The sequence below is a fragment of the Dromaius novaehollandiae genome, chromosome 4 (assembly GCF_036370855.1).
Source record: "Dromaius novaehollandiae isolate bDroNov1 chromosome 4, bDroNov1.hap1, whole genome shotgun sequence".
Lineage (NCBI taxonomy): Eukaryota > Metazoa > Chordata > Aves > Casuariiformes > Dromaiidae > Dromaius > Dromaius novaehollandiae.
Window position 1 is genome coordinate 61,997,757 of NC_088101.1, and position 23,664 is coordinate 62,021,420.

Here is a 23,664-nt window from a genome sequence, read left to right on the forward strand (position 1 = left end):
GTTAACAAAAACAAATACAAACAGCTGATATTTGACAAGCTAAACAAGATAGGGGCACAAAATGTAATTTTAATAGAGTCAAATGTTTTTACTTCTGTTCCTCTAACCCAGGAAGACAAACTGTCTTGGATATCCCCAAAGGTTAAACTTTTAGGTATACATTCTAACTAAGTTATTCAAATTAATGTCTTCTCAACACCAAACCACTGTTCAGCTCTACGTTAGTCGACATAGCTTTTCTTCTCCTGGCTAAGCCGCTACAGATCTACACAAGTCTTTCATTTGTGTATGCACAGGCACATGCATCTTCTTCCCTCTAGAAGAGGTTGACGAATGAGATCCCTTCCAATACGACTTGCATGAGGCTCAACCAGCCAATACATAACACAGTGCAAAGGGTTAACCATCAGCTTCCCCACACAGCCTTACTCATCCGAACACAGGTGCTTAAAAATATACCAAGCCTCATCAGAAAGGATCTAGTTCCAGAGTCCAGATTTCCTGTTTGGAAGTCACTGGCACCAGCTAAGCTCTAAAGAGCCATCTAATTTACCACATCCAGCAACTGTTTCTGGCTGGAAATGTTATTTTTAATAATTAGCTCATATTGGACCACAGACCTCTACAAATGTAATACAATCTCCTCACATATGTCCATTTCTATACCCTCTTAGATTTTTGCATCTGCTAGAGCTTTGGTTTGAGTCTTTACAGTGCCCTTCCGAAAGGGCCAGAAAACCTGCACTGCCTGTTAGAGCCTTTTGACCAGAAAGAATAAGCACAGATTCAAAGATACGTAAAGAAGAAACCTCTGCTGGACCAACAGCAACTGCTCCATGTAAGGAGATCTTGACCAACAGCCCACTGGGCCAGTTACAAGGGAAGGAAAGAAACTAAAAAGGGCAGAGTAACTTTCTTACCTCTTAATTTTCTTGTCAAGTTCTTTAGTTGTGCCCTGCTTATTCTGCTGCTTTGAAAATGGCATGGGAAGGAACTGTTTAACACCGAGCCCAGTCTGCTTTAGAAAAGCTCCAGTTCTCCTGGCCAACATATCATCCCTTTGTGGGTCTGGAAATTTCACTTTGTTTTCTGTTCCACCACTCTGCTGATGAGGGATTTCAAGTTGTTCTTGGCTCTCTTCTCTGGTTACAGTACTGCTCAGAGAGACAAGTGAAACTGTTCCATGATAATGTCCACTTGTGCAGCTCAAAGGCTGAGGCAACGTGGGGGTACTATTACTGAAAAGACATTTGCAGAGCGATGGACAACTAGACATCTTTAGCTATAGCACAGGAAGTGAGGACAAGAGGGAACTATGTTGAACACCACACTATGTAGGTGATATGTTAGAAGTGGGGGATTCCATAAAAACGTATGCAAGCAATTATTCAATTAGAAGCTCGCATAAAAGTCTGGAGAAAGAACCACGGATTGCAAAAGAAATCCTCCCAAAAGATGAAAGACTGTTTTCATGCTGAACAGCAATTAACAATTGAAGTACTTAAATATTATGAAAGAAAACAGGCTGTTTTATGTTCATAGGATACATTCTTGTAAGTAATTTCATAAAACAGAACACATGCCATGATGAATGAGTAAAACACATCTTTAAAGGCTGTGTGAAGAATGGAATAACACTGCAGACTGATCCAAGCTAACACCACACACAAACCAGGCATGAAGCTCGGAGGGATCAGCTTCTGTTCTCTGACCTTTCTGCTTCCTGTGGAGTCTTCAAATCCTTCTCACGAGCTATTGCCTCCCCTTGCTGCTGCAGCAGCAGATGAGGAGCTACTGACAGGGGAGGACAACGTATATGAACGGGGCTAGTGGTACGTCTCTGAAAAACTCCCATCCTTCTAACCAACATATCATCTCTCTCAATGTCAGGTAAATGCCCATCACACTCTTCCTCAGTGCTTTCTTGCTGTTTGTTTAAACTGTGTTGGGTTTGCTTCTCAGACACAACACAAATAGCCGGGACAGGCGATAGTGCTCTCCTGCAACGTTCATCTGTACCTGAGCTTGCTACCTCACTAGCAATAATGAGATTGAGAGAAGGGGTGAGATAGAAAACAACATTCTCAGGTCAAACGAAACATAAGGAGTCCTTCAATGCAGTTTACAAATGCTTTATAAATAAACAAACTTAGCTGAATGAATTGCTTGCTAAAAGCATTCATTAAAAATTCTTGCTGCAGCCACCAACTAAGCAATTAGATAAACAAAAGCCAAGTAAATGTAAGCTCTAGTCAATATGTTAAGTTCCCAGAGCTGTAATTCTCTTCTACATAAATGCCAGAAACACAGAGCACCAGTACACCTTGGTTTTGGCATTAGATCTTCAGAAAGAAAGTAAATCCAATAGGTTTGAAGAAAACATTTTTTTGGAAGTCAGTAGGGCTAGAAAGCGCAATTCCTAAAGTACCGAAAGCAGGCAGAGCAAAGCTGCTGGAATTCAAGAAGCAGAAAGCTTTAGCAATAGTTCAGATTTTGAGATACCAGTGAGTTGATAATGAATCAGAAATTTTGAGGGGAGCTCTCAGAAGACATCTGCACAGCATTGTTTTGCAAACCCCTAAACACATTAAAATACTGTGATGGCATCAGATGAATTCTGACCAAAGCCGTGCGCATAAACAGCTCTTAAGTATATGCTATAGTCCACCCCCATGCAGAGCAGCGTCTTGCAAGAACAGGGCTCTTTCCAACTCAGCAGCGTTTCCTAAGCCACACTGAATACCTGGAATCATTCTGTGGCCTAGAGACTTCATCACTGTGTCCAGTAGAGTGGAAAATGCCAACACTGGTTGAAGAAGAACTCTCAATATCACTGTGAATCTCCACATCATCTTTCTTATTTTCCTCTTTTATTTCACTCCTGGATGAAGCTCTGCCGATACTGAGCTTGTCCCACTTCTGCTGATCAATCTCAGTCACTGGCCCAAAATGCACAAACTTCTGCTTGGGGCTACCAGCTTTTTTGTTTGCTCTCACTTTGCGGACAGCAAAATCATCACGGACTGCTGCTTTCACTTCGATTTCAGCTGATGGCAGAGTGTCACAGGGACATTTGAAATCTTCTTCACTAGTCAGAGCGAGGAATAAAAGAATCCCCCCAAAATGAGACCCCAGAATAAAGCAAAGTAAATGTTCCTACAGTTTTTTTATTTTAAAATTCAAGGACACAAGTACAAATGTCAGCAGCATGCTGAGGCCCAAATGACAGTGGAAATCCAAGGATACCACGGACCTGCTGGGGAAGCTCTTGCACACATCCATGGAAGCCCTTCCTTAGGAAAGCAGCATAGCACATGGCACATCCAGACTCAGCTCTTCACCCTAACAAAGCCAGAGCTCTAAGTCCTGCCCCCTTAGATCTGGGCCATGCTACGTGGGACTGCGCAGCACCAGTACACCCATCTTGTCATGGGGGAATGCCAGGGGCATGAAAGCAACAGCAAGTGCAATCAGTTCGCTCAATGAATCTTGGTTTGAAGAACACCTTTAATAATTCACCTCAAAAGTAACATACAGACTACTAACATCTCTGAGATGAGAGAATGATTGTTTTTTGGTCGTTTGGGTTAAAATTACACACAGTAACACATTGTTAGAAGAATGCCTGAGCAGATGGCTAACTTTAATTGGAAAATGGCATGTTCCTACACGGGAAGGTGAGGAATTGTCATCCTTTCCTACTGGAGTCACAAATCACCTGCATATATTACAGCCCATCTGCATAGGGAAATAGCTTAGAATAACTGCTTTGTACTAGCTCCCTCTGTGGAGGTTCAGTCTACATTATGTGTGTGTTGACACCATACAATGGGACTCCTGAAACTCCTGCTGTAGTGACAAATAGAGCTGATATATCTACTCAGTACTGCACCATGCCATGCAGATGTATTAGCTCAGGTCTCAAAAGCAGTACAGACACATTAATGCAAAGAGATGCTGATTCAAGTTAGCACCCCAAGGTCTAACGTCCCAAGTCCTGAAGACGGCTTGGTTAGCAGCCGCCTACTGAGGCAGTGGCTCCACGTAAAAAGAACCTTTGAGCTGTTCAATTTAGAGCTCCTCGAAAACAGACTGATCCACAAGACAAGACAGGACCTTCCCATACAGCATTCAGAGCACCGACCTGGGAAGCCCATGTAGAACTATAATAGTGTTCTAAATTATATACCAACTTGCAGTTCATGATAGCATCCCTATATAGATTTTGGACTCCTCTTGGAAATGTAAATAGCTAAAGAGCAGTTCTCATCAAGGCATCCTTCAAGTTCAAAAACACTAGCACACACAAAGGGTTGTGACAAAACAAACATGCTTCCTAGGGTGCCAATCCTGTCCGCAGAAAAATAACATACCTGGACTCCCCTGACAGTTTCAATCTTTTCCAGGTCTCCAGATCTGCTTGTGTTATACAGGCATTCACAAATATATCTTCTCGTAGCTGAGGAAGGGTACTCTGAGATTTCCGTTTAGCCAGATCATCTCGCTCAATATCAGGCACTTTCACCTGCTCTTCCTCCTCTGACTCATTCTTCTTAGTTTGCAGAAATGGGTTCTCTGTGTGTGTCACTATTTGCGTTGCTGATGCTGTGTGCACCTGGCTTCCTCTAATTTAATGCACATCCCAATTCAGCAAGAAAAGATATTTTGAAGGAGTAATGATAAATCAGTGTCAATAAAAGAGGTTCAGAGCACAAGAAGATAAACTGAATTGATAAGGTTTTTTTAAAGATTTATTTTAGGAAGTAAGTACGGAATCATTTGATGTTGGAACTTCTCATCTAAACTACCCTACTCATGCACTAATGAGGCCACTTCATTGCAAGACTTCTGTTCCTAGCTCAAGCTAGAAAAATCTTGGCATTATTATTGTATTAAAACATTTCTGCAATAAGCTTTTGCTTAAATAGTTACTAATATCTCATTTTCATATTATTAGCAAAGTGAATTCAAGGTTTGCTCCTAAATACACTACAGAATTTCTGTGATGTTAGAGCCACATCAATAGCATTTGAATACTAAAATTTGGTTATATGCTCTCCAGACACCCTGCCAAACTACTCACTACAAAATGTTAATATAATCAAATTTCAGCAACTGAAAGACATGTTCTATATTACTGAAAAGACCTACTAGATATTAAGAGAAGTTTTCTGAATGTATCAGGTACTATATCCAAGGTCCATTGTAAAGCATGTATCATGGTTTTATCTAGGATAACTCTCTTTGCACCAACAAAGCAAATATACCTGTTTCCTGAAAAAGATGTGTGCTTAATAGATACTTATGGTCAGTAACTTTTTAAAGCTGAGCTGAAGAAAGAAGAGATTTTCCAGGCTGAAACCTTGTAAGTTATGCTTCATTTAAAAAAAAAGTTCTATTAGAAATGGTAGAATTGTGTGTGACACAATTCGATGCAGTATAGCAGGCATATATATTCAGTGCATTAATGAAAGACTTATCTGAGTCCATGTTTATACATATTACTAAAAGAAAAGTATTAGAAGAAAAAATTGCATCCAAAAATGTGCATCTAAAATGCTCAGCATTTTAAAGAGGAAGTTGTATGCAAAACCTATCTTCCAAGTTTATTTTCCACTACTCATGCTCATGAGCTGTCTCAGCTTAGATAGTGAAAGTATCACTCTTTATTTTTTTTTACATTCATAGTCAGCTTAAGCTACTGGTCCTGATACTCTAGCAAAATATTACATTAGGTAATCTACATATTTTTTTGTTCCCTTTAAGATAAATCACTTTCATTTATTTTACCCTGTAAAGTTTTGTAGCCAATATATCTTTAGCTCTACATAACAATATGCTGTGTGAAATCAAGCTTTATAATTGAAAGAAAAAGACCATGCTTGCACACCTTGCATGTTCCTGTTTTTCCATCTGCAATGGCTTTTTAATGTCTTCCAGTTTACCTTTATCTTTATTTATATAAGGTCCAATTAAAAATGTGTTAAATGGAACTATGTGTTTGGGCTGATTCATCCTGGCTCTCCGAGTGGCAAAATCATCCTTTTCTAAATCAGGAACTCTGCTCACTGCTTCATCTTCTGAACCAGAATCCTTCCCTTGGTAAAGTATCATGAAGGGGTTCTCCTTGCGAAGGATGATGTCTCGGGTGCTTCCGTTGTCTTCACATGTTTGCTTTTTACTGACATAGAGCAAAATTAGAGAAAGCTCTTGATGCACCAGGAGAGGAGAGGGGAGTGGCAACACTCATATCGAGGCCACAAAACAAGCACAATTAATCAAATGTGCACCAGGCTACTGTTAGATTCGGCAAAGCCTTGCTGTAAATAAAGACATATCGTATATAGGTAACAAATCTGCAAGACCCTCAAACATGGAAAATTAGCAGCTACAGCTAGAAGAAACAGTGAACATGGGTTTAACATAACAGATGTAGTGAACATAGTATTGTAAATGGCGGTATTATTCTCAAATATTTCAGATAAAGTCATATAGCACAAATAATTGATGCCCGGCCAATACTTCTGAATCCTGAAACACCAGATATTTGGGAATTTATTTTCTTAATAGCGCCGATAAATTTAAAAAGACCTGAATAATCACTAAGGCTGTGTGCCCTAATATCCTTAACTCTTTTTCTTCTCACACACGTCCACACTTGATTCTTTCCCTAACGAACCTTCCCTCTGCCCCAGAATAAGCCCTCTATGGCAACACTGACATACAACAGTGTGTTGAGTATACCAATAATCCTGGCATCCTGGCACTCAATGCCATCTGCTTTAAACAGAAAGGACACCAACACCAACATAAACTTGTTGTGACTGAAGATTAAAACAACAAAGACCCCTGACAGCTGGCGTCCAGGCAGATTAAGCTTATTTTAACTTGCAGCAGTCAATATTCTTAGGCAAACTGAAAAGACAGATGGCAAGAGCTAGGTGACTCCCCTCTTTAAAAAACAAAGTATATTTGGTGATTTTTAGGAAGTTAGATAGCAAGTGTTAAACTGTTCCATATGGTGCTATTATAGGCTGCAAATATCTCCCATCTCCTCTTTCTGATAGCACACCTCATGTGTGCCACAAAAAAAAGGTACCACACAGAATGAAGCAGCCTGACATTAGGAAAGCAAATCTAAACAGCTTAGGGGTTGCTTCAAATTTCTCCTCTACTTTAGAAAACACTGATGTTATAATTAGTTGGGTTTTTAACATTTTAAAGCCCTGCAAACCCTCTGTACATACCACGTAGGTTATGGCTCCAGCTGCCCTTTCATAGCACGGCTAAACAAAGTTGCAGGGGAAAGTTACAGGGAAGCAACCACCCAAGAGCGACAGGGCAGCCCGGCTCAAGCCTGAGAGCATAGAGGAGCAACACAAAACTGTCCGCCTTTGCCCTGCCGCGCTGAGAAGCACTGGGCCGCTTTAGTGGTGTGGAGAGGTGCTCTTACATCAGCCAAAGGTAACTTCTCCATGCATGTCTCTGAAGGAGAGGCAGGTGGCACTCCAAAGGCAACCGCTGGCCCTCTCCCTCAGTGCAGCGCAGCTTCAGAAACAGCAGGGACAGGCTGGTCTTAACTGCCATATGCTTTACAGTGCTCCACATTTCTAACCCCCAATTAATATTGTCTAATCCTGTAGCTTCCACTCACAACAATTTATACTCTTTTTCCCCCCCCTAAAAAGAAGTTTATTAATGATATTGACTCATGTACATACCAAAATCAATAGGCCTACAAGATCATCTTCAGGTTCAAATTTCATGGGTGAACTGGTATATTACATCTCTCAATTCTAAATCACCAGCTGTCAACACATTAGTGTAATTTGGCCAAATCCAATCTGCTGTTTAAAATCTGTAGGATGGAAGTACAAGATGACCACCAGGGAGAGAGTCCTAAATAAAGAAAGTCTGATTTTCCTTCAATGGCCTCCTAAGACATCTTTTGCTTCTCCAGGACTAGAATATGAAAACTTCAGAGAAGATCAACTGATTCAAAGTAGATGCACTGTGCCTAATGTTTTAGGCTCAAAGGAAAACAGCAATCTAAAAGTCATATACACTGGGACTTGTTCTCCCAAATAAGCTAGGGTAAGTATGATTAAATTCAGTTATATTTTGCCAGACACAACTACTGGAACCTTTTTTAAAAAGTAACAATTTGGAAATAATTTTCAGAAATCTGGACATAAAAGGCATTTGTAAAATCACATAATATTCCATTATATCATGCTTATATTCACTTCTTAAATGAAGATGAGTATTATTGGGCTGGTTAGGTTATGGTATTTTATACTTTTAGTTTCTAAGAGCTATGCGTAAACAAGTGATTATTCAGTGAATAGAAACTACAGGATTTTTCAGTCTCATTTTCACCAATACTATTAAAGCTTGGAGCACCAAACTTGCCATTTTTCAGTAGGGTTTTTTCATCAACAGAGAAACATGGAGTTATGATATTCAAAACAACAACTATGAGTCATTCTGATGACTGACTGAATAACTTACAGTTTCAGTATGAACCAGACTTCAGGGATCAGTTTCTATGTTAAGTATCGTTTCTACTCATTTACATTTTGTTTATAATAGAATCAGAGGTTAGCTGTGACATTTTGGGGTCTCCTAAATCCGAATGTGACAGTCTCAAAAGGGCCTTTTAAGTTCACTTTACCATGTAGGCAGCAAAGGGTGTAGATGTGAAGTTGCAGTGGATGAGAATTCACCATGGATTTATTTGCAAATCATTCTCACACACCCAGCCCCAGCCTTTGCAGAAACACCACACTGGTCCGTGCTGATACAGCAGGTGTTACATTCAAAAGTGTCAGACCGCGGGCGTTTGCTCTCCCTGAAGCCGGGTCTCGTACAGGCTTGTAGATTCTTCTATTACATTTCAGAACAACAAAAGGGTTTTGCAGCTTATGCACTGTCAAGTTAGGAGCGCACATCCCTTTCCCAGAAGACATGCCAAGAACTCCTGGTTTGCTCATCTCTCTCTTACTCTCCCCCCTCCCTTGTCTATTACAACAGACCTAATTCTCCTGCTCTTTTCAGGTAGTCTCCAGGAATCAGCTCCTTACCTTTCAGATGCAACAGTGTAAATAAGAGACAGATGCACACAACAAGCAAGCAAGGAGGATCATGCGTCAAGAAAACATGCTATAGAGTCAATATACTCCTTTAGAAGGGGGAATGCTTTTTGGCATGCATCTGTACAACATCAAGTTCAATGCAGTCCTCTCCTAGAACATGCCACAACAATGCAGGTAAGCACTTAAACTCCAGGCAAGCAATACATTTGCATACAAGCTCAAATCCTTCCTGTGCTGGACCCAGAAATGTCCCCAACTTAGTTTTAGCTTTAGAAACAGATGCCTTTTAGATCTCAACACCACACTGGCTGTCCGCCCTCCAGAGATCCGAACACCGAGAGGAAACTCTGTTGACAAGCTCAGAGCAAGTGGAAGACAACGGACAACCTCAGGTGGGAAAAAGAAGAGAGGCTGGCATCATGGAAAGGTGGGAGGAGAAGAGGGGCCAAAACAGAAAAGATTAGAACACAGAAGCAAGAAAGGCTGAGAGTTGCTCAGTACTATCAGTGCAAAGAAATTTTAATTTGATACCAAGAAGAGAAGAGAGAAAATTCAGGGTTCAAAGAACGGGTAATGAGAGTCAAACATTGAGAAAGATGAGCAAAGGCTCCCCTGTATCCTAAAGTATCACTACTGCATTCTTCCCTTTTCCTTACCCACTACATTTTTTTTCTTCCATTTATACATAAAAATAATTTCTCTTACAGACCTCTGTACCTAGTACCTTTTCCACCCTATTTTCCTACAATCCCCAGGGTGAGGCTGATACTTCACTATGATGAAGTTTGAGTTACAAAGCTCTGCTCTTTGACCCTGAGCTGGGGCAGAAAGCCAGCAGCTTCTCCTTTCTCCAGCTGCCGAAGTCCAGGAGCTACTTTTGCTGAGAGCAAGGAGGGAAAAAGGCTTGTTATATCTGCTTCCCTCTCTTTCAGCCCTGTGAGGACAATGCTCTCTCTTTGGAAAGCGGAGATGAGATTTCATGCACACATGTGCTTCCGTCTTGAAGATTAAGCCAGCAGATGAAACACAAGGTTGGAAAAGGGGCTGTCAGATAAGGTGGTGAGCATCCTCCAAAACCAAATGCAAACAACACTATTTGCACAGCACTGCTAAACACAAACCATTACTACAGTTTTACCATTAACACTACAGCCTTGGACCCAGAACATGACTATGCTAATGTCCTACCGGTTTATGGGCTAACACATTAACTGAGCCAGAAGGAGTAACTTACGCCTGACAGTTTCCTCTTTAATAGTATTTGGCTTTGTTACAGTAGTATCCCACAGTCACACAAAAACTAGTTCATTATGTCTTGACAACAGCGAAGCAAACCTGAGAACAGGACTGCTATACAATGTTTATATAATGTGACTGGCCTATTTGCATATGACATATCCATATACGGCAGCAAACAGCTTCATTAAACCTATAAACGAGCTGTCTCACATAAGAGCTGTACTTTTTACTACAATGCTTCAAAGCCCAGACTGTAGACTGGCACCTGCTAAACTACTCACTGGCACGACCTTATCCTACAATTTACCAAATCTCGGAAAGTTGCCCAGTTCAGAACAGAAACATGATGAATATCTTCCTCAACAATTCAAAAGGAAAGATTTCAGATGGGAGGATATATGGAGACTTAACCTTTAGCCAAACCATTTTCATCATTTTTAAGCACCTACCCTTATGACATGTTGGTTAAAGCTCTGCTTTGTTGGCCATCTCTATGAGAAAGAGACAGCTTTCATGAGGATCCCATATCGGATCATGGAAAGGTGTGGGCAGTGAGCCTAGCCATCATTCAGCTCTTGAGTTAAAGAAGAGGAAAAAAACCCAAACTGAACAGCATCCAAAAATAAGCAATATAACTACTATAGGTAACAGCTGAATAACTACCAATACTCCATGCCAAACACAGTCAAATTATGATCACTGAACTACACTTGCATGCTTTAATTGGTACATGTGCTAACAAGCAGTGTATTTTATAGTTCCTGCCTTTAAAAATAAATATACCATTTATTAACACAGCTAAAAATACTAACCACATAAAAGGTGTGATTCAGTAAACAAAAACATCCCATCGTCAACAAGTCAAGTGAATTCCTGAAACTTTTCCCTAAACAAGGCATTTTATTTATATGTATGTATACATATATATATATATATATACAGACACACACACACACACACAGACGTATTCTTTAATAAATGCAAGACACTAACTGGAAAGTGGCAAGCATTCTGTGTATTTGTTTTCTTGGAATTTGTTTATGTTATGCTGTTATGCAATACAATTTCCCAACACAAATGTAGTTAGCATCATACAGCTCTGCAATGCACAACTACCATATCGCGAGCCTTTTCACACCAAGCCCTTCACTAAAACGCTAGCAATTGTGAGTGTTTAGCAGCCTGGATTTTTGTTAGAAGTGAAACACCAATGGAATGAGGAAACCCACACTCCAGCCGATCCTAAAAATGTGAAGCGTGCACAATCTCCCACACTGCTGGGCTAACCTGCCGTAGCGCTGGGCTGCTGACATGACCTTAATGCCAGCTTGTTCAAGTCTTCTTAATTTTCTGAGCTCTTCTGCATCTTTCCCTTTGGATGCTGATGTTTCTTTAGCACCGCATGAAGGAGGCTGGCCTACAGAGTTTCCTTTGTTTTGATTCAAACCTACTTGATTTTTAGTGGGGCTTGTCTCAGAAGCCACGGAGCCCACACTCTCCTTTTGACATGGTCCCGATGCTTCATTCTGTTCTTCTTCTATGGTTGCAGGGTGGGTTTTGCTATTGAATTATATAAGGCAGTTTAATGTACATTGTGCCTGATACATATATATTTAATTTAAGCATATTTCATTGATATCAAAACTTCAAAGATATTTTGATGAATGACCCAGGAGGATAACTATGTTCTTTAATGGAAGCTGCTCGGAAGCCAAATGAAGAGTGAAATATCAGTTGACAAAACCAACATGCAGAAGCACACAGCTGCTGCTCTGTGAACAGTACTGGTGTATAGGATACAATATACAAATAAATTAATTTAAAAAACATAGCAAAAATATTACCAATTTTGATTACATACATCAAATGCTACTTATAAGTTTGGCAGTGAATAACTGTCTTGAGAATTGACACAGATTGTCCAGAAAAACACTTCTGTTGAGTCTTGTTTTTGAGTCGACATCCATTGTATTTACGTTAATCAACATGTGAAACATAAACTATGTATATGTGCATTGCACTGTGTGGCAAACAATAATGACATCAAGACAATCATTTCCCACTCATTATTGCTCTTCTATCATCTTTCCCCACTGCTGTAAACAATTTGTCAGTACCATCTCAGCAAGAGATCTATTAGAGCAGAAGGTGCTCCATACATCTTATGAAAAGAATGAAAATTAAGCATTAAAAGCATCATCACTGAGGAAGGGAAGTGTTGGACAAGCCAATCTTACCTGAAAGGTCTCTCTCCTAGCGGCGAAGTTGCAGTGCTCCAACTCTTCCGATACTCTTCTCGTTCGGCTTTCTTTTTCCGAAGCGGAGCAGGTACATAAAAAGTCTGATTACTCTTGTTTGGGAGGTACTGGTTAAAAGGCACAGCTGATTTAGGTTCCCCATGTGAGGTCCGCCTTGCAGACATATCATCTTTTTTCACATCTGGCATCTTTCTGTGTGGCAGGTCAGTCTCAGAGTCACTTCCTCTCCCTAGTGAGGAAGGAGAAAAAAAATCTTTTCTTTTTCACTTCACTACAAACTTTTTTTTTTTAATAAATCAGAGAAGATACCACCAAAAATGACATTTACAATGTGAGCATCAAAATATGAAGCCAGTTATACTTGTATTTATATCTTAAAATCAGTCACTGATAGTAGCCATAACTACACAGAGAGCAAACCCACACTTTTTTCAGGCAACCTACATTTTCTACCCTTGAAAAGCCAATCTTCAGCCACCGGTCACAATTCAGGATATTCCAAAAAAATCATGATCAGATTAAACCAGCATACAAAAGAGCTACAGACACTTACCTGACTTATGCCCAAACGACTCCAAGCAGTATGTACAGGTTTGCCTGACCTGATGCACACTCTTGAACCTAGACTTGCAAATCACAAGCTCAAGCCAAAAAGCGCTGCACATTGTATATTTACAGGATGGCACGAATCTGTGGATGTTTCTACAGACATGGACTAAAGGCACTTTTAATGCACACAGCGTCAGCTTTGTTCACCAAAACCTAAGAATATGCCTCAGCTGGTATAAACCAGAAGACCCAGACCATCTCTTTCCACTTTCACTGGCTGCTAGGTCAATCATTCTAGTACAATGCAAAATAGACAGAGAGACTTGATCCTGAGATGGAAAAGGGCAAGGAAAGAGAGAAGGGATCTGTAGCATTTAGTAGCTAGATCAATATGGCAAAGATTGAATATCTGTTGGCAAAGAAAAGAAATAAGGTGAGAGAAAGAAATTAAGAATTACAGAGAATAAGATGGGAGATAAACCGAACCGAGTGAATACTCCATTAATTTTGTTCAAATGAAATTAACTTCCCGGTATCTACCACCCTTAAACAACTCCAAAATGGTAGGACAAATATCTTAAAGAACACATGCAGTGGAACTGCCCTCACATAGCCATGTTTGGAACCCACTTCATAGGCAATCAGTAGATTCCCTGCACCATCATAGCTCTTTAAGTAATTCAAAAAGAACTTATATAAACAGTTCTCTCCTAAGGGTGTAGCATCACCACAGGCCCTGGTATGATGAGTGAAATGGTGCACAGTCACCTAATTCTCCCATCAGCATTCAAACCTTCTCCCAGCTTTGGAGTATCGGATCTCTCTGGCCCTTGGCCCCTTTGCAAGACTTGCATTTGCAACAGCTATTGCCCCTCTTGGAGAGGGGGGAAGCCACCCAAGTTGTGTCCTCTCAGTAATTCACTGAGCTAGTGAATTAGTAGCTAATTCACTGAGCTACCTAATGAACAACTGAGAACAATAAAGTCATAAAAATCACAAGTAGCTTGTGTATAATTCAAAGCGGGGGGAGGAAAAGAGGACTAAATATGCTAGGAATGTTATTTGCAAAGAGCTTTTGCAGCAGATTGAGTTATTCAATGTTTGCTTGGAAAGAGATGAAGAAGAGGGAAAGGGAACAGCAAGAAAGGACAAGACACAGTAGGAATGAGCTAGTTAGACAAACTCACAATATACTTTTTGCCAGTGATTTTTTGTTTGGCCAGTCTTGGTTAAGAGCAAATGATATGTAGCATCATTAATGGAAACTCAGACTGTCTAAACAAAAAGTGGAGACAACCACAGAGTCATGAGTGTCTGAGGACAGTTGAAGTTTGAAGAAATGCGGTATCATTAGGCTGAGCAGGGCCATGGAGGAGCTAAAAGAAAATGAAAAGATCCCTTCATGTTGTTTGCTATTCTATTTGCTCTTGACTTTGTTCTGGTGTTTATTTTTGTATTACATGAAAATTAGTCTTGAACTGGCAGACAGAAATGCTGGAACAGATAACCACAGTGGCAGAGGAATTACTTATACGCCTACAAGCACGTCCAAGTACTTCAAAGACAAACAGCTTATTTAACTGTTCATATTTTACTCACAAAATTATTTTCAGCTCAAATTTGCAAAAAAAACCCACTGTAAGCCAAAGCACTGAATGAGAGATGTAACCATGTTCTCCATTTGTAACGTTAACTATGCTCTTTTGCCTTTCCATGTACAAGAAGAAACAGTTCACACAACATAGCCAGTTATGCTACAGACATGCACACAGCAGCGAGCAATGGGGCCACACGAGCTCCTAAAGGAACCTATACACGCCTGCCAGCCAAGCAAAGAGTTTTATTTATTCCCGAGTACATTTGTGACTCTAAGGGCAGGTCAGACTACAGTTCTACTGCATTTTGAACAAGATGTTCTTCCCTACAACTATTTTTGTTTGTTTTTTGCCAAGTGACAGGCCCCAAGTAGGACTCCGTGGTGGTTCCTGACAGAGATGCTGACTACAGTTGGTATTAGTGAAGGGGTAATACTTCTCACTTACTAATGATAAAATCTTAACTAATCGTCTCTTTAGAATCACTTAAATGATCTCCATCCATTTCCTTTTTTCTAGGAGCAGAAGGAACCATAAACTTATTTTGCTATCACATTCTTGGGTTTGTAAAGTTGCTATCTGAATGGAGAGAGATGGAAAGAAAGCAAAACCATCTCCTGCATCCAGCTTTGCATATACAGTATTTCTACCAAAACCACATCCAGCTGAGTGAAACACTGGCCTGCTGGGGCCATGGGAAGAGGTTAGACAGAGAAGAGGTCAGCCAAGCTACACCTCAGCTGCAACTCTTGGACAAGACAGTTGTGAAATTATTGCAGCAGCAGACAAGGAAAGTGGGACATATTAGAAAGGGCCTGCTGGACACATCATACACATGCACACATCATCTGCATGCACCCAGGGTCTGGGTATGGTTAAAACCTAATTTTTTAAGAACAAACTTTGTATGTTTGCATTTTTTTTTTGTGTTTTGTGTTATAGACTCAAAAATGTGACAAGATAGTATGTCTTAGCTGTGGCAAAGAAGCCACCACAAAGCCTTACTGAAATCTGCTGACACAGGAGGAGTTGATGGGAAGCAGCTACAGAACACGTATAACTGGCTAGGCAGCAGCTTCAAATAGGTAGGGACACTGGATACTCCCTGAGGACCCAGAACAGAGCAACACTTCTTGATTTGGACACGTGAGGTGTTCCCATTTGTCAATGCTGGGCTTTTGTCTAGTTTGGGTAGGCAGAAAAATGATTCGTAAGTGGAGACTCCCCTCTTGCAGCTGTGTTCTGTTTAGTGTCTGGGGATACAAGATGTCAAGGAACCAGTCCCAGGATCTGGTTCCAAATGGTCTATCTGCAACAGCCCCAATACCTCATGCAATTTAAAAACAGCAGAGCAGAACTTAGCCCTGCTTTCCCCACAGCTCTTTGATAATGCATCTCTGATACCAATTCTCTCTGCTAGCTTTTCAGTGTGAAGGAGTTCCTCAGCACCTCAGGAGATCTCTCATGTGTCCAGTTACGATTAGCACCAGTTCATTTCACACTGCCAAAGGCCGTGTGAACATCTGGTTCCTGACAAAAAGTCTTTCTGTCCTTCCTTTTTTATTAAATAAATAAATAAAATTATGTCAGAGAAGTGATTCACATGTGGAATATAACTTCATCTGACGATGATGGTGTGCAACTGACTCATCCATCCTGAGCAGAGGGAGCCCAGATTAAAGGGTCTTTTTGTTCAGAACTGGAGTCCAGCTCAAGACAGTTAACCTACGTGTATGTTCTACATTTACTCTCTAGTGAATCCAGTGAATCCTCATCCAGTACCCTGAGTTTACAAGCCTTAGAAAGCCTCTGTGAATCAGACAGGAAAGGCAGAGAAGCAGCAGCCCTTCTATTAGCCAAGAGCTGCATGTCTGGACTCAAAGGTGTAGAAAGACAACCACAGCTCTGGTGCTCAGAGCTATCATGTTACCCAATTTTCTGAACACTGTGAAAACACAAATACGGCAACTGCCAAGATGTTCTACATTGCACTTCAAAAGGTTGTCAAGTATCAGTCATTTCCAAGTTACTTCTATATTTCATTTACCTGTCTAGGTTTTATTTAGACAGAATTTTATTCACTTCAGTATCTCCCCACTCCTGTGCTTTTCTTCCTTGCCCCAGCCTAGTTTATAAATTAAAATCTGTCTGCAGAACATCCTCTTGCACAGTAACCTATAAAAGCACTCTCCCAATCAAAAAATTACACTGCTATGATGTAATTCATTTTCCAATGCTACGCTATCCTGAGACAGGCTTGAAATAAGGTGTTGGCAAAGTCATCTCAACCTCAGGAAGCACAAATCAGCATTCACAGAGAAGTTCTCCCGCTGGATTAGCATGATTCGGGGCTGAGTCCAGCTTCTGAATGGCACATTTGCTCCAGAAACGTTGCTCATATGTCACAAAGTTATGCACGTGCCTCACCGTGACCGGTACTTACCATCACTGCTTCCTCTGAGCACTACATCTGGGGACGGTGTCTGCTGTGAGCGGGATCCAAACGAGTCCAGACTGTCGAAGGAGTCATCTCTGCCGTGGCGAGGTGGGGAGAGAGAATCGCTGCGTTCAGAGTCCCAACAATCTATATAGCCGCTGTCACGAATGCTGCGCTTTGGGCTCTCAATATCCTCAGTTTCCTACATGGAAGTACAGGAGGCACCTCTTCAGAAAGAAGCCACCGACATACCAACGAGACTCATTACACATAACAAAGCATCTTCTAAAGCGCTAAGAATCTCCTCCCCCAAAAAGGATTTGTTTGTTTTCTGCCCCTTTTTCCCTTCATAGCAGAAGTGCAAACTTGCAATAAAACCCAATTTTATGCTGATTAAGAGGAAACCATGCTCATTAGATTAGTATTATGATCTGAGAAAAAGTTGCAGTAGGTAGGTTAATAAACTGATCAAAACTGAAAAAGACCTGAAACTTGACTTGTCGTCCATAGTCCATAGCACAGGCAAAGGCACTATAATTTTAACATCTTGCCTGCATCAAGTTTAAGTCTGCTGCTATCCAAAAGATTTCCTCTCCTCCCCTTGCCTATCTATTGTATCTGGCTGGGACACCAGCAGACAGCATTTGTTGTTGCTGCTTCAGCTCAGCAAAATAAAGAAGCAGTGTGCCCCAGCCTCCCTCTACCTTGAAGAGAAATTCCTGTTATGAAAGAGGGATGTCTTTCTGAAGCAATCAGCAATGAAAAATATGCAAAATGCTTTTCCTGATGCCTCAGAAGAATTCAGTTGTGCTCTTTACTCTTTGCCAGCTCCTGGCTCTGGGGGATATGAAAGCACTTGTAGCTGACCCACATGTTCAGAGCAGTGAGAACAATGGTTGTCTTTGACAGCCCTGTGATTATAAATTCTTTCCAGTGCAAGCAGCACATACTAAAACACTGAAACTCCAGCAGAGGGAAAGGTCAATAGAAGCCATCCTCACCCTTGCATTATAATAAATCCCTTGTTTTAGTGAGTGTCTTACCATTAATTACAATAGCACAGGCTGAGAAAACCAAAAATAACTACTTTTATTCAAACATAAATCTGTTTTTTCTTCCCCGACAGTAAGTAAAGTCAGAGATGTGGGTGCTATTATCAGACTGACATTTTGCAACCCAAAGAGGTTGGAATGTGATTTTTTTTCCAGAAGCTTTGAATATTAATTACTAATTAAAAAGCACCCCCTGGTTACAGCTAGCTGGAGTATAATGGCTAAGTTCAGTATAGCGCCTACTGTCCTTGACTGCTAAGGTCTTATCCATTACTAGCACTGCCAGTGAGCAGATCAATCAAGAGCATCACAGCACGCTATAGTGGGCAACCTCCCTAACAAAGGAGATTTGCTGGAGAAGAAGCAATTGAGGGAGGAGAGGACTGCGATATCACACAAAAGCTTGTCTTGTGGAAAAGAGGGAGGCTCGAAGGGAAAGGGAAAGACCAGACCCAAAGTCCTGCAGACTTTTCAGGAAGAAGGCTTAATTAGTGCCACTCAGCATTACTCTGCCAAAATACCACAGCAAGGACAGCAGCAAAGGTTCCCTAAGGCCGAGCTAAATTGTGGTAATGCCAATAAGTAACCCCACGGCAAACTGAAATGAAAATATTTTCTAAAAGCAAGTAAAAAATATCTAACAAAGTAGGAATTGAACCCTGTGTAATTTCCTTCTCCATTCCTGCTTAGAGTGCGAACCAGAATACCTACAGAAACACCAGACAACAAAGATCTGACTCCCTGAAGTCTGCGTGATTTACACAGATCCAAGAACAAAGCCAAAAATCCCATCAAAATCCTGCTGGAGAAATGATCCAAAAGCTTTCTTAAATCCAAATTCCCTAAATCTCCTCATCTCTTCATATCAATCGGCTATTCTCGATCCTCAGGCACACTTCCATTTTCTTAAATTATTGTATTTGAATGACATAGAAACACTCAACAGCTACAGGACTTTAAGGCAGAAAGCCCCATCCTGCATTCAATATCTTTTCAGAGTTTGAAAACAGTCCAATTGTGAACTAATGAGTTCTGCAGCCCTACTTTCAAAGGCCTGTTTATGTTAATTTTTCACACAACTCACCAGGAATTAGGAGGCAGGCACCAGGATGGTATTCTAGACTTTTGTAAACATGTTCTTTATAGCCTTCCCCTTGGCAAACTACTCACTTAATGAAACACTGTCTCACAGACACTTGTCCTACATTGAACAGATATCACATCCCCAATGTTATCAGTGGGAAAAAGAAAGTGGTTATCTGCAGGGCTGATAATGCCATAATGCCACACATAATAGCATGTTAGTCTTTCACATGATCTAATTAAAAATACAGTATGTCACCAAGTGGTATAGAAAGTGTGATTGCCAAATATAAAATGCTTTTCTCCAGGAACCTCAACCCTCTGAATGTAATCAAAAAGCAGGAATGTTTCGGCACTTGGAAATTCCAGTTTTAAAGTAAAGAATGCATATCCAAATAGTTAATGAAATTAAAAACAGAGTAGTCACGAATAAAATTAGAAATGAATAGTGCTTTCATTCTGAGAAGTAGAAGAAGATGAATCCAAGACAACTTGCATCTGAGCTGTCTTTTGATTTGTTTATTAAAAAAAGAGGGTAGAGAGAATTTTTAACAGAAAAACTAAAACAGACTGAACTATTACTTATGGTTGATTTAATTATTAAACTCTGTGGAAAAAAATGCCAGTAGAGAATGTGATAAAGTGTCTTTTCATCACTCAGCCTCAGCTAAAAAGAACATCAGCGCGTTACACAGCATGATTAGCATGTTCTACTTTACAATCAAATTCTCTCCAAATTCAGTAACAGGAAAGCCCACATGAGCCAATTTGAAATACTGAGGGGGCGTCAGAGCAGAGAGGAACTTGCAGAATGAGTCGCCAGCGGCCTTCATAATAGCACCATCTAAACAGATTTTTCAGGACTGAGAAGTGCTCTGTTTTTACATTAACAGAATATATAGTTTTCGGCTTTTATGAGATCTCTACTCTGCTTCCACTTCCAACATCTGCAACAAATCAAATTCCAGCCTCACGCTTTTGTCTCCTACCTGTAGCGCTCTGCTCTTCCGAGCCAGGCGCGCCGCTACCGGCTTCGCTAATAACCCTACCTTTCGGGCCCGGGCGATTTCCGAAGGGCCCAAGGGGGCCTCCTAAATGCTCTAATGATTAGTTAGATGGGTAAATATGGCTCAGAAGAAGAGGAGCCTCACACTGTGAGATTAAACATTAAAAATGAAACTATGATACTATGTGGCACTAGCATTATAGCAAACTGCACTTTGACAATTTTTCAGCGTTAGCTCCCTTGTCCATCTTTGTTTCACCCTCCTGATTACAGACTCTCTGGAGCAAGGACTGCTTCTTCCCTGTATCTCCTATTTGGAAACAATCCAAATAATATCTTAACTTCTTTGTTGCTTAGTCTCAGTCATCTCACTCATGAGTGGCAGTCCTGAGTGATTTGCACAGGCAATTTCAAATGAGGACAAAAATAAACCTCTGCAGAGAAGCAGGAAGTTCTCATTTCCTCTCCATTTCCCCTCTTTCCTCCTCAAGCGGCATGGCCAACACAGGCAACACCAGCACAGGGAACTGCCATCTTCGCATGCACCTGCTCCTGCCCACTTCCATCCCCAGTAAACGCGTGCTTGGTTATCAACGTTAACTACTACTGGGGCCCAGTGTCCCAGGCGCAGGTTCAGGACATGCCGTAGTGCTCAACCAGCAGTCCTCAAACCACTCTGCAGCAGTGGCAGCTCTTCCTTTCCAGCACAGCTCAGCTCATCATAAGCCACCTCCAAAATCTGTTTTCCGCAACAGTTCAGAGCATGGCAAAACACAGGGTCATCCTAGCCAAGCCCTTTGTGAAACACGGTCTCTTCCTTCTACCTCTCAGCTTTATTTAGAGACTTGGTTTGATGCTTTGTGTTGCAGCTGAAAACTGAGTAAGAGTTTATTCAGTGACACTGAACCTTTAAAGAAAAAAAAATCTCTGCCCCCAGGGTCCTGCCAGCTTACTTCTGAGTCTCAGCTCTCCCAGCTGAAACTGTGTCATAAATGAAAACAATCCAAACCAAAGACTACGGAAATGAAGATGACAGAGCCATGTGACAATTCTAAAGCCCTGTTTCACATCAAGCACTTCATCATTGATATCATCACAAAGCTGGCTGCCTAAAAAGCTGTGTTTATGGCCTGGTACAATCAGAAACATTTTCAAAGGAGGTAGGGGTTTACTAAGTAATTTGTACTCCAGCCCACCATCTCTTTCATATAGAGCAACAAACAGAGTATTTATGGGACTAATAATTTGAAATAAATTTCCATTCCCAAAATATAACAAAAAGATACCTTTCTCATCTGTGCCAGCAAACCTTCAAACTCCTTCAGGTTCAGGGTTGATCCACTATATGAGGTGCAGCTGTTTGCCGCTTTCCCTAGCCAATAAATGGTGACTAATACCTGCAGAAGTTAATAAGAATTAATCAAAGCCATCTACACAGTTACTTAGCTAAATTTACTTCCCTTAAGTATATCTCATTTATTCTAAATTGCACAGTAGCACAGGATTTTGTTATAAATCCAAATTGAAAGAGAAGTGTCTCTCAATGGTTAAACATAAATACACCAGACAACTATTGAAACAGTCCTACAGAATACATAACTTAACCCATTATCTTCCTAGTATTTTTTAAAAATTGAAACTCTCATGTCTTGCTGGAAAGTAAACAGTAAAAACAAATCTGAATAGAAAAGCTAGACGAGATGTTTGAAACTACTGCCAAGTGAGGAGGGCTCCAGAAGACACACTTACAAATATGCCCATTTGTAAATCCAATAGGAAAAAACCCTAAGGTGTACTAATATTAGTGTTCATTAATTAAAACAGTTATGCGTAATGGAGTAAATAAAATGTCTGAGATGTATGTCTGCCCATTTCATGAAAAGGAAAGGTAGTTCCATTTTGAATCATCTCAGCACAATTAACAAGATGACTCCGCAATGGTGACTTGCAGTGGCCAGGCTTAAGAAATGCTCAGCCCAAGACTGACCAAAAGCCATGTGCATCTGGTTTCTTCTGCTATACTAAAGTAGAAAGAGTTGGCAATTTCATTTAAGTTCTGACTTAATGCCTATCCATAACTCAAAAGTCACATCAAAATTAGCTCAGAAGAAATGCCAAGGATTGCACTTGCAAATGTATATACTCTCTCTTTCTTTGGGATAGCATAGGAATTTGATCGGGCTCTGCTGGTGCTGTAATTGCTCTAGGAAAGGAGAAATTAAGATGCTTGGGATGGTCAAATTCAACACCCCCAAAACCACTGATATTTATATAATGCAAGGAAAGTAAACTGCCTCCTCCTTGGGACCCACATACATCTCCACTTCTCCAGCTGCCCTATCTTTAGTGGTACCTGTGCAGCAGCAATTTGAACTGGAAATTGAGCATCAAAAGCAGTTCAGCTCAATGTTTTGCAAAAGCTAAAATTTTAGTTCAAAACTTAGGGCATTTTTCTCATTTAATGCTCATTATTTCTGCATACTCCATGGCACAGCAAAGTATTTCACTGAAGAACAAACAGGAAATATTTTGATGTGGAAAAGATGTGCAACCAGTAATAAACAGTTGCCTACAATAGTTGCTAGTAACCATTTTAAGAAGTTAAATAAACTGAAATACAGTATTTTATGTACCAAACAGGGCCATATAATGCATACTACATGGGGAATAAAAGAAAATAGAAGTAGGAGAAATTTGAAGGTGGTGGTGGGGGGGGACGAGATGGGATGGGACAGGACAGGACAGACCGTCAGACTGTTCTTCCCTAAAGCATTCAAATTTCTTCAATACTTTGAATTTCTCCAAATTCCTTCAATACTTCTTCCTCAGTCACATATGCCAGACTTTAGATTATCCTTTTTGCATCAGCTTTCTCTAACAGCCCTATCTTTTATTTAAGTGTGATGTCCAAAGTCACACATAGCACTCCAGCTGAGGCCCTACCAGAGAAGAATACACCATGTGTCATACAGATTGCTTGTTTAAAAGCATAACTGCATGTGTAAGATAAATATATACATGCCATGAAATAACTGAGTAACACTTTTAATATAGTTTTTTTTTCTTGTTTTGAAATTGCATCCAAATTGATACCACTGTGCTGAGCAGAAGGAGCTAGTTTTGCCAATACTGATTTTTTGCTTGAAAAAACTTCTGATTTCCTTCAACCAGCACTACTCAGCACAGAATAACAAATTTATGTAAAAATTTCTTATAGTACATGTTCTCAAGTTAAGTGAAAACACTTGCAGATATAGTACTCCTAGCAACTCGGAAACTGTGCAATTCATTTTTCTATCCAGTTCTCTGATGAAGGTTGTGGTATTTTGACTTATTTCTGCTAGCATTTG

At 40.5% G+C, this 23,664-nt stretch overlaps 1 protein-coding gene across 1 annotated transcript in view; it reads right to left on the reverse strand.

Annotated features, from left to right (window-relative positions):
* Nucleotides 1-23,664, reverse strand: part of LIMCH1 (LIM and calponin homology domains 1) — a 183,084-nt gene that overhangs the window by 46,804 nt on the left and 112,616 nt on the right. Inside the window, exons 6-14 of the mRNA XM_064511217.1 lie at nucleotides 21,601-21,711; nucleotides 17,180-17,375; nucleotides 12,572-12,821; nucleotides 11,622-11,894; nucleotides 5,891-6,181; nucleotides 4,374-4,625; nucleotides 2,744-3,088; nucleotides 1,713-2,036; nucleotides 921-1,154 (exon numbers count right to left, since the gene is read on the reverse strand). Of these exons, the coding sequence (XP_064367287.1) occupies nucleotides 921-1,154; nucleotides 1,713-2,036; nucleotides 2,744-3,088; nucleotides 4,374-4,625; nucleotides 5,891-6,181; nucleotides 11,622-11,894; nucleotides 12,572-12,821; nucleotides 17,180-17,375; nucleotides 21,601-21,711 (2,276 nt within the window). The remainder of the gene's footprint in view (nucleotides 1-920; nucleotides 1,155-1,712; nucleotides 2,037-2,743; nucleotides 3,089-4,373; nucleotides 4,626-5,890; nucleotides 6,182-11,621; nucleotides 11,895-12,571; nucleotides 12,822-17,179; nucleotides 17,376-21,600; nucleotides 21,712-23,664) is intronic.